General features: G+C 40.2%; 1 protein-coding gene across 2 annotated transcripts in view; it reads left to right on the top strand.

Annotated features, from left to right (window-relative positions):
* The window catches only part of sh3pxd2aa (SH3 and PX domains 2Aa), an 88447-nt gene that overhangs the window by 67524 nt on the left and 8798 nt on the right, over positions 1-12125 (top strand). For both annotated transcript variants that reach the window (XM_044028874.1, XM_044028873.1), the window contains 2 exons: positions 4529-4642; positions 8244-8327. In XM_044028874.1, the coding sequence (XP_043884809.1) occupies positions 4529-4642; positions 8244-8327 (198 nt within the window). The remainder of the gene's footprint in view (positions 1-4528; positions 4643-8243; positions 8328-12125) is intronic.

Genomic DNA, 12125 nt, shown 5'->3' with positions numbered 1-12125 from the left:
CACCGTGACCTTCGCTTTACCTCTGTGGAGAAAGAAAAGCAGGCAGTTATTTTCTGCCAAGGTGTGAAAGTCCAATGTGTTTAAAATACAGGAGAGGGCAGGTGTTGCTGCGTAACGTTTCTGAAAATGAGTCATTACTCACATTGAATTCAGTTTTATTTGTATAGCACCTAATCACAACTTACATTATCTCAAGGCACTGTAACATTATAGAGAGCAACAACAAACAACAACAATTCACACAATGAGCAAACACCAGGCATCAGTGGAAAATAACTCTCTGACAGAACCAGACTCAAAGATGCCTCGACTGGTTGGGGGTGAAAGGAAAAATGGGGGACAGAGGAGAGGAAGGGGAGAGAAAGGACAAGAGGGAGACGAGGTAAGGACAGACATGAGGTTTAGACAAGACAGTAAGTGTCTCGGTTTGCAAGTTTGATAGCATTAGCTTACTAGCACCCTTCTCTGTTGGTAAACCTTATTAACATTATGTCCCTCCCTGTTTTTTAATCTAACCAGTAAAGCACGTTCACCATTAAGTATGTGTGGACATTTACCTACACCTTATTCTTGTTTACAACTGTTATTTACAAACCATAAAATTGAGAGGAAGAGTCTTTCTGGCCATGATTAAGTCTCTTGATCAGAAGCGAAAATGCCTGCCCGGGTCTGTGAGTGCGGGAAGAAAGAACTCTGCACAAATGTACATACCCAAGAATATATCGCAATATATACCGTTAACGCACAAAGTAAAGCACAACCCACCTTTTTTTTTTTTTGCCGACATGAAATCATATTTGTTGAGCAGAGAATTGTGATCCAAATTTTTTCCCCGTGACTAATCCTGCAGGGAACATGATGCACTGTAGCTGCTGCTGAAGCTGAGCTGGACTCAAGTTAAAGGAGTTAAGGGATTTCTTTGCTCTTTGTTGTGACTCACTTCTTGTAAACATTCAGAGTGGAGAAGTGTGATTTTTTTTTTTTTTAACCTGTTAAAGCAACATGTTTTTGAAGCTTCTGCTACAGTTGGCTTTCAAATATGCTGGATGAGGCTCCTGCATGGGTCGGATAAAAAAAAAAAAAAATCTAATTTTCAGTGCAGTTAAAATTCCCACTCAAAAATGAAAAAAAAATTGTCATTAAGTTTGAGTGAAAACGTATCAGTTTCTTTTATAAATGTCAATAAATAAAGTTGTAAAATAATCTAACTGAGCTTTAACTAAAAACAACCTCCCTTTGATAAAGTGCTGAACCTCCATTGATTTTGGTTTAAAACTCCTTGAGAAGAGGACATGTCGTCCACTCAGAGAAGTGTGGTTTCCTCCTTAATGTTTAATGTTTTTATACAAACAAAGAATCTTTTATTCTTGCACTATTTACTTTTAACCCGCCCCCCAGCCATCAGTACAATGTCAGGGAGAGCAACAGGAAAGATAAGGCTGACTGATTTTGACAGTCATTCATACACTTAAATAATATTGACCTCTTTTCTGGTTCTGTGTTCTTTTGGAAGCCCTTTAAATAGAACATGTGTTCAACTCTAATAAGTCAGAGAATATTCCATTGCATCATTGTGATTCCTGATTTCTGTCTTCATAAGTGTTCGAGAGAGAATTATGACACGTGTCATTTCTATTTTCTGCCCAAGTTTGGACCTGCCACTCCTTTACAGAACATCACTTGTTTTTTTCTGCACAGTTCCATATGCTTGGCCAAGTTCTGTTTTAACTGAGTGACAGTTTTTTCTCTCTGTCTGGTTGCCAATCAGAGCTCCTCCTACAGAACAGATTGTCTGTGAAAACTCTAATCAGTTTACAGAAGATCGTCAGCCCACAGATCTGTCCTGCTGCCAGCTGACTGTTACCGTCCCACAGTGACTGTTTCTTCACCTTTCCCCACATCTGCTTCTCCATGTTGTCTTTCTGGAGCTGGTCCTTTTTCATCAGCTTTTACTGTGCCCACGTTGTCCAGCTGGATTTATTTCAGATCTCTAAGTCCTGCTTAAACCCTATCATGTACTAACATGTGTTCACATTATGGCATCTGCAGCTTGGTGTAGGAGGAAAGAAGAGAAAAGGTGTCTGATCTGTAAGGTCTTTGGTTTGAAGTTGTGCTTGTAAAACAAATGAAAAGGCAACTGTTTTAATCAGCAGCATAGCGACAACAAGTTGTACGGTCTGTCTTCTGTCAATCAAGAGCCATTATCATTATGTAGGTATTGTTTTAAGGTCTGAGTAAAAAACATTCATATTGTTTTCATCATCCTCACATCAAAATAAGTCACATGATTCCTGATTTGAAACTGACTGCATGCTTGTGCGTGATCTCTCTGTCTTCAGAGCATCGTACCATGTTACTCCCTCTGCATTAGGAATCTTCTGAAAGGTTATTCTCATGTCAACACCCCTTTTATAACCCCAGCTGTGGCCAGAGGAATCATGTTTTTGGGTTGACCCTCCATTGGTCTGTTCCATTATTGTGACTGTAATATCTCAGGAATGTGTTTATAGGGAATCCTTTCAGTTGGACTCAAAGATGAATTCATTTCAGTGCTCAAAGCCAAGACCTGGAACCAGCCTTAGCCATGGATACTTGCTGACAAGCCAAAACACATTTTAGCTCTTTAAGAACATCTTTATCCACCAATAGACTGACTTTTCTAACTGTAAGATGAAGTTTATAACCCGCTCACCCTCCCACACCAAATTATGACTGTGATCACAGCATGCAGGAGTTTATCTGTTATTTTGTGACTTAATTGAGATTTCAGATTTACAGGAGTGACACAAATGCCCCTTATCCACCTATGGTGGGCGGAGTCATGGCTGCAGCGTGACTCTTTCTACTGTAACACACAAACCGGGCCTCCACAATTTAAAGAGATTTAAAGTGCTTTTAACTCTCTGCTGAGGTCAAAGTCAAACTAAAGAAAGATTTAAGGCCTCTTGAACATTAAATGATGTCAACATGTGTAGGTTATATGAGAACAGATAATTCCAGTTATCTTTTTTTTATCTTGGGCACTCTTGCTCAGTTTAGTTGTGCTTGTGAACAATCATCTCAGTTCTCTATCAGCACACTGGAGATTTTATCATTCTGTTTTTACAGCATGTGCCAGGTGGGCTAAAGAGAGACTTAGCTCCTGTTTTGGTCTTTTGTGAACTCATCGTCCTCTGGACTGTACAGGTGGTTCCAATTCCTCCTCAACCTTTTTAGTAGTTGCAATGAATCAACCTATGAAAGCCCTAATGGGTTTCATATGGATGGAACTACACTATAACAGAAAGTCTAACCTTTTTATATTCCAGTGAAGCCAAACATAATTCAAAGTCATCAGTCCTGAAAACACAAACTCTCTACTAAAAGTGGAATCTGAAGCATGAGAGGCCACTTACACAGTTCACACATAAACAAACTACCAGTAGCCATGATTAGCATAGTGTGGTGTCAGTTTGATATGAAGGCCATTGGACTGACCTCTCCTGAGGTTCTTCTTCTTGTGGTGCGTTCCATTTGTATTAGGATTCCAAGATGGCGCCACCACATGATGTTAATAGCACTTATTTCGTATTTGTTTGACAATAAGTCAGTGATCATTTTGAACTGCACATGTAGTCTGCTCTTTGATTGGCTCGCCCGAGATGTGTTCTCAACTGGGTGACGTCATTCCCAGTTCTTCCAAGTTCTGATGCAAAGGGAACGCATCCAAACACTGCCTCATTGGCAGTTTATATCTATATTCTATATCTATATCTATATGTTTATGTCTATATTCCACCTCTTTGCTGGGAGCTGTGCCTCAGCCACACATGCTGTGTTTAAAGGAAGAAGGGGTCATAGGTCATTTTTGGGAGTATAATTGCTTAGACTGTGGTTCTGGAACACACCCTCCCACCCACCATTACTCTTTATGTCCCTATGACACAGCCCTGTATTACAGACATATATTTTCCACATCATTCAGGGGCGACTACAATAGTTTCTGGACCCACATCTATGCTGGTTTCTACGGTTACAGCTTGACTAACGAAGGCCACTGGCTCTTGAAAATCTGTGGGTTTTATTCAGCATTAACCAAGACCACTTAATGACAACATCACGGCATTAGAATTACACATTTCAAAATACGTAATCCTGAACTGTGTAGTAAGTGCTTTTTAAACACATGGTAATGATGTGCTCCAACACTTCTTCCTGTCAGAGTCTGGTTTGGTAACGATAGTAAAGAGCTTTTCAAGTCGGTGAAACTCTCAGCTGTCATGAGACTGTCACACGTCCCTCTGTTATTCTGATTTGGACATGCTCAATTTATTAAGTCTACTGTTTTATACACAGACTTAATGGATCGCCATGCGAATGCCTGCTTGTTTACAGTCACGCTACATCGAGTGCAATGTGTCATTTCTATTGACTGATGTAATTCAGCATGTGGGGAAGGATGCTTTGATGCTTTGATGTTTTGATGTTTTTTAGCAACACTATGTGACCATGGCTCTCTCTCCCTGTGTGTATGTGTGTGTATGTATAGGTTGGTGGTTTGTCAGCACAGCGGAGGAGCAGGGCTGGGTGCCAGCTACATACCTGGACTCACAAAATGGAACCAGAGACGATTTAGATCTTGGAACTTCCAGGACTGGAGAAGGTTAGCGCACGCACACACACACACACACACGCACACACACACACATTGTATTGATCCCCGTTGTTAAAGCTGCTCCAACCAAGAACAGAATATAATATAATATAAATATAATATATCTCTATATATACATATATACATTGGAAATACTGACTTTTAGTTTTGTTTTGGTGTTTTGGTGTCTGTTGCTCCACCCACCACACTGGGTAAATGAGCTAATTCTCGCTCTCTCCTCCATCAACTGTCGGTGGATATTTAACATATATAATGTCTATAATGTCTTTACAGTCCATTATTGTCCCATCGTTATCTCCTCTCATTATGTGACAATTCTCTGCCACTGTGACTCAAACACACTTTCACTCACAAGCCCCGCCTGTTGCTGATGCCTGAAAATGAATCGAATATGTTTAGTCTTTCTGAAAATGGAACAGATGGAGGGAAGGTTTTGTATGTGTATGTCCATGATCTCAGTGTAACACCAGGTATAAGTGCTGCTCCACTTTTCTTTGGCGACAAGGCTCTAAAATGTTTTAAATTAGGACGGCAGGAACCATTTTAAATGCTAAAAGTCACACTCACAGTACCATGGTGAAATGGTACTGGAACAGAGCAAAGGATTTTTTTATGTTTTGGAACCAAAGATAATTCTTTTCATCTGCCCCGGGAGGCTGCAAGTCCTGCATGAGCCTCATTTCGATGAGCCCTTTCTCTCCCTCCTGAATGAAGCATTCATCACTGTGTCATGAGCACCTTTCTGTTTTTAGAACAAAGATCTCGGTCTTCTGTGGACAAACACATGCACACACTTGCTCTGTAGTTGTGTGTGGTTCGTTGAGCTGCTGGTGCTTCCGGATTATCTATCACGTTTTTGATGACTGTGTGAGAATAATGACACCCTCTTCACGGTTGTCATAGATACTCATATTGGCTGTTGTTATTAATTAACACGCACAGCATAATCGGTGTTGACAGTGACTCTAAAAGTGCACATGATGGTGGGTATTTAACAGATGTATGTTTTTACAGTCCATTATAGACACATTGGCATTTAGAGTCAAACCCACAACCTTCAAGTTGAAAGACGACTGGCTGTACCACTAAGCTACCACTCAGTCCATTATCGTCCCCTTCTTTTCTCCTCTCGTCATGTGATGATTCTCTGCTGCTGCTGCTGCTGTGAGCAGCCACCAAATATGATGTATTATTCATTTAAATGTGAATTCAAGTCCATCTGTTCTATACTTTTACTCACCTAAGATGTGGTGTTCCATTACGTTAGATCTTCAAAGTGGTTTAACGTGTCTGGATGTCGGATGTTTAAATAGCAGCAATAATGTCTAATGTCATTTTTTTCTTCACAGTCAAAGTGAGGCTAATATTAGTGACTTATTATTGTTGATATTTAAATATAAAATAATTAGTACTCAGTATCAACAAGTACTCTACATTTAAGTCAGAAAAAATCAGCAGCTGATTTGTCCCTGATAGCTGATAGGTGTGAGAGAGTGAACGCTTTGCAAACCTCAGCTGAAACGCTGAAAAGTCAACTCTTGTGTTTCGGTGAATGCACCCACACTTTCTCCCACTGGCTGGACTACTCCATAGGGCTATAATGTAATAATATTAGGTACTAATATACATCCTGACTAAACTAACGAAATATATAAACCTTCCATTTTCCTATTAGACCTGGTGTCTCAGTGTTTGCGCACATCGTCACTTCATATCTCCTCTCTCCGCTCACTTCCTGTCGTCTCTTGCTCGATCTCATTATCTCTGCCTGCTCTGTAACACAATTCCACTGACAGCTCAGTGAGCTGCAGAGGAACAGACAGTCACAGCCCAGCCCCTGCTGAAATTCCTCTGCAATAACATTTCCCTGTGTGCCCTCCCTTAGCTGATATTTCAATTAAGAAGGTCAAGAGGAGCAGGGCTGTGCTGTAGAGGAAAGCAGAGAGGAAATGACAAGTAATAGACACACACAAAGGGAGAGGACACGTGTGGAGCAGAGGTAAAGGCAGAGGAGAGGATGTGAGGTGGAGAAAGTGAGTGGCATTGGAGGAAAGAGATTAGCACAGAGTTGCGTCTGACTCTCCTCCCTGTCATTAATGTATCTGCTCTTCATGTGGCCTTGGAGGCTTCCAGTATTGTGACGGTTACTTTATTACACAAGGTCTAAACTAATGAGGAGTGAAATAGGTTGAGATCTCAGCGCACTGTCGCTGCAGATTGCCGCCACTCCCACTTCAATATTGTTTGTATCAATTAACACTCGCGTCAATGCAGTGTGAACCCTGTAGACTATTGTAATTGCAGCATTTGTACAGTGTCATCTCATATAATTTGTGTATAAATGTAAAAAAACCCAAGGGATAGGGCAAGATGGGGACAGACGGTCTGCTGTGGCACAGAGTATGTAACTGTGTGTGTGTGTGTGACTGGACAAGAGCAGTTCTGCTCAGTGAAACAGACAAAACACTGCATTTCAAGATGTCACTTTGACATTTTATTGTCCAAATGAATAAATAATAGTTTGGTTAGAAGGGAAAAAAGCTGCCTGTCCTACAATTGCATTTCTCTGTCGCCGCTTTGTCTGACCTGTGTGGAGGAAGCAGTGTGTTTATGACAGACTGACGGTACCTGTCTACATTGTACTGTCAGAGTGAAACCCACCACCAGAGCCATGTGCCTGTGAAGTGGCTCTGATGACAAAGTGTGAGGAGAAATATGCTGCTGATGCCACTGTGATTTCTGTTTTTGGCTCACTTTCGTTGAGCAGGGCCATGCAGCATGAAGGTTGCTAGTTCACATCCCCGTTTGACAGATTGCCTGTCGGGGAACTACGGTGGCCTTCACATGCCAGAAAGTTGATGTCTTTCGCTTAGCAATGCCTCTAAGAGCAAAACACACATTTGGGCGGCTGCAGAAACATGGCAGCCTCAGTAAAGAAAGACCCTCGCTTTATTTTTAACACACTTATATTTATAGTTCACGATAACTCGTCTTTCATCTCATCTCAGCTAAAGTTGCCTACGTTATATGTAATTACTTGTAGGGATGCAACTAACAATTATTTTCATTATCACGTGTTTCTTTTTGAAAAAAAACAACATATATTTGGGGCGTTGAGAAATTCTTTGTTACGTGAAGCAAAGACACCAGGAAATATTCACGTTTTAGAAGCGGAAAAATCAGAGAATTGTTAGAAAAACAACGACACATCATCAGAATAGTTGCCTATTCATTGAGTGATCCATTCATTGTTGCAACACTAATTCATTGTTGTGATTATTAGAAATGAACAACGCCAGCTTTCACACATGAACGCGTTCATAGCTCAGTAACTAAACCCGAAGAGCTTAAAGTGTTTTTAATAATAAACCAGCACCTCAGAGGATGCACATTATTTATACATATAAATGCTGTTGCAGAACAGGATCCTTTGGCTTCATGCAGAAGTTGTTTTTGTTTTTTATGAAGCTTTTTCTGAGCCTTTTTTTTCCCTAACCTTCGCTCTCCCATTTGATCATTTTGGCTTCTTACACTAACCCCATATTTGTTTCTTTTCTTTCTCTTTCTTTTTGCTCATCATCCTCATCAGTTACTAAGAGACGCAAGGCTCATCTGAAGAGGCTGGACCGGCGCTGGACCCTTGGGGGTATAGTCAACCGTCAGCAGAGCAGAGGTGAATATAGTGGGCGCACACACACACTCACACACACACACACACTGACAGAATAGATAGTTAATGAATATAAACCACATAAGTGAGTGTGCTTGTTGTAGCAGAGCAGAGCACTGCAGTGCGTGCCAGGAGCTTTTATTGGCTTGTTTTTTCCTGAAGCATCTCCATCACAAAGAATTCATGTTAGGTGTTTGTGTCGCACACATTTACTACAGTGCTGGACAATGTCCATGTCACACTGTTGACAAATATGAATACAGCTGCTGGAATGGACTGACAGCCGCAGTCAGACAATGATCTATTATTACTATCTGCTTATCATATCAATGTGTCATTATTGTTACGAAAAATAACACCGGTCAACTGCACTTCATATGTGCCCAACTGCACTGTGCACCATGTGTCAGCACCTGGACTAAATCACACTCGTGCTGTATGTCCATGAGGAGCCTGATGCTGAGTCATTTTCTCGCCATAAAAAGGAGCAAACAAGCTCATGGATATAGTCACGTATTGTGAAGGCCACACATGTAGCGTAGCAGTTTGTATGTTTATACATGCAGTTCACCATGCTGCCACACGGATCTTTTTGCTGGAATTACACGACACAATCAGAAATTTGTCTGCAAAGGGTATCAGCATTTACTAAAGGGTCAAATTACTCTGCAATAGCATCGAGCACTGTTTATATTTGAATCTATAAGGGTGTCATGTGACTCGGTTTCTTTCCATCATCACAGTGGCTTCACTGGCTTCACTTTGACATGACCCCTTCAGCATCCTCTCCCTCTGCCCTGACCACTGGGCAGCAGGTCATGCTGCAGGTCACTGACTATGGCAAGCTGTTTTAACAGTTAATCGAACCACACTCCTATGCATACTTACATTTTAGATATCCATAATAGCATTTCTCTGAAATAACATTGTGACTAGTAGAAATTGTATTTAAAGATATCTGAATCTTTATTTCGCCTTCTTTAAATCCTTAAACAGTATAAGTGGCCGTTTTAACATTTAATAGCCAGACTGGATATGTATTACCGATATTCATGAATATACATCAATGGCAAAAGTGACGTCATTTGTCCTTGGAAGAATGTCATTGTGGATATCTGAAATGTTCTTTTTGACTAGGAAGAATTCAATTGCAGATATCTGTAATACATATCCAGTCTAGCTATTAAATGTTAAAATGGCCACTTATACTTTTTAAGGATTTAAAGATATCGTGAATTGAATTTTGACTAGGAGAAATAAAGATTTAGATATATTTAAATACAATTTCTACTAGTCACAATGTTATTGCAGATATCTCTAACTGCCATTTATCCTAAAATGCTAGAAATGCTATTATCTAAAATGTAATTATGAATAGTCAATGAACCCTTTTTATTGGCGTCCTGTCTACCCGTCAACAGATAGTCACAATACATTTGTGGATATCCATAATGACATTTTTGCTTGTCATAATACGAATTGTGGATATCCATAATGACATTTTTACTAGTCACAATGTATTTTTGGATAGTCAAAATTACAACTATAACTGTAATCATTTTTAATTTTAGATATCTGAAATGAAAATTATGACTAGTAAAAATGGGAGTTTGTCCTAGGAAGAATGTGGATATCCACAATGTTCATTTTGATTAGGAAGAATTCAATTACAGATATCTGCAATACATATCCAGTCTGGCTATTAAATGTTAAAACGACTTGCTATACACCGACTAGTTAGAGGAGATGGAACAGGGCACATTTATATTTACTAATAGTTTAAGACACTCATAAACAACATAATGTTAATCCTCAACAACTCAGGCAGTTCATGCAGGGTTTGGTTTAGTTTGGTTTTGTGGAGCAGAGCCATGTAAACTGTAAAGACTCAGGTTCATCACTTACTCTCCTCCCTTCTCTGGTTCATCCTTCAAAGGCCTTTTAAGGTTGAAGTTATTGTAATAGAGACATTAGAGGGTCACGTTCTACAGTATCATGGACTGTAATCAGTCAGCTCAGTGAAACCGTGTTATCCAGGCCTGTTGGAATGTCACCCAATCACAAATGTCTTAAATGAGTCAGTGGGAAGTGAAAAAGTGGGGCAGCAGCCGGCTTCCTGCTTCTAATCACTCAGACCTCAGCCTCTGCAGCGTGTGCATGAGTCACCGACTCACAGTGAGAGCATTAGGCACCAACGTTCCTCTCTGTATTTCAACTGTCATCTCAGTGCTGCTTTATTTAAAAGTATGGTTTGGGTTTTATGTGTGGTGGCATGAGGTAGTGATGTGTGCCCCCTACTCTGGCACTGTATGGACTGTCATAAAGGCTTGCTTTTTGTTAAATCACTGCTACCACTAGGGACACAGCAAAGGACAGATTTTAGCCAACAAAATACTCACCTCATTAAATCTACACCTGCTTAAAGCCCAAATACTGGAGCAGCACCTCTTTTTTTTAATTCCACCATTGAAAACAGTCCCACCATGAAACCTGACTGGATTCATGTCAATCTCAGCTGCAAAGTCCTTAAAGAAAATGTCATTTTTTTGGCTCACAGGGACATGACAGCTCCTTTTCTAACACCAAAGTCACAAAATTTGAATTTACTGATGAAGGCAGTAATGGATAAACAGCTCCAAAAGCACTATGATATAAAATCTCTGATTTTCTCAATGGATCTTGGTGCAATAAAGTGCAAAATCTGTTGCTCACTGTGAGCACGTTTCAGAGCTGTGATTCACCTCTACCATCTCTCTGGTAAAATTCTCTGCCATTATCCTGTCTCCTACTGTTTTGGCACAACATCTATCCACCATCTTCACTTTTATGTTGAAAACTGTCATGTTGCTTGTCTACGTCTATAGAGGTGAACAGCGTTGTTACCTCTGCATTACCTTGGATGTGTGACATCAGCCACTGGAACTCTATAGGGAATATTGAGTGTCAGAAAGTTGAGACCCTCAGTGGAAATTGTGGCATATGTGTTTGACTAAGTTTAGTTTATGTTAAGAATTGTAACACTTTTAAGAAAATAATCATTTTCAGCTGGAATTTAAACAACACCTAGTTTCAGTCTGTCCTCATTTCTCGTGTCCTCGTCCTTCACACTCTCTCCTCGTCCCACATACCTGTCCTTTGTTGCCGAATGAGGGCACAACTGTCGACCTGCTTGAAAATGCATTACTGAGCTGAGCGATAAGGAGTGGGTGAAGGCGTTTTTTACTGCTCAGCACAGACACTGTGATACCACTTGATTTAGTGGCACTGGCAAATGACAAAAACAAAGACCGGTCATGCAAGATTTATGTTCTTGGAGGATGTAATTTGCTAATGGAAGAAAGCAGTTGTATAATGTATATAATATATATAATGAATGATGATAGTAATGCAAATTTGTCCTCACAGCCTACAACACACACTCACAACACAAATGTGATTAAAAACTGGGATTTATTTCAACCTTTCTGTTTTTCTTCCTCTCCTCTGGGGAATTGACATAATTTCCTACAACAGATGCATACATTTAACACTCTCATGTTCCAGGTTTCTGTGTAAGCCATCTCAGTTCCCTGTTCATCTGCTAGTCCTCTGCTCTCTCACACACACACACACACACACACAGATCTGTGTCAGACCAGGTTTAGGGCCACATTTTCTTTGCATTTGGCTCTGTCTTAGAATAGGGGTAATATTTTTGAAACATTTTGCTTCCCAACCTCAGTTTCCCCTGAGTTGAGAAATATCTTCATACTTTTTTTTTGGGGTTGGGAAGCACAATTTTAAAATTTCAAATCTATTCTA

Source organism: Solea senegalensis, linkage group LG6, assembly GCF_019176455.1.
Source record: "Solea senegalensis isolate Sse05_10M linkage group LG6, IFAPA_SoseM_1, whole genome shotgun sequence".
Taxonomy (NCBI): Eukaryota; Metazoa; Chordata; class Actinopteri; order Pleuronectiformes; family Soleidae; genus Solea; species Solea senegalensis.
This window is presented reverse-complemented; position numbering and strand designations above follow the sequence as displayed.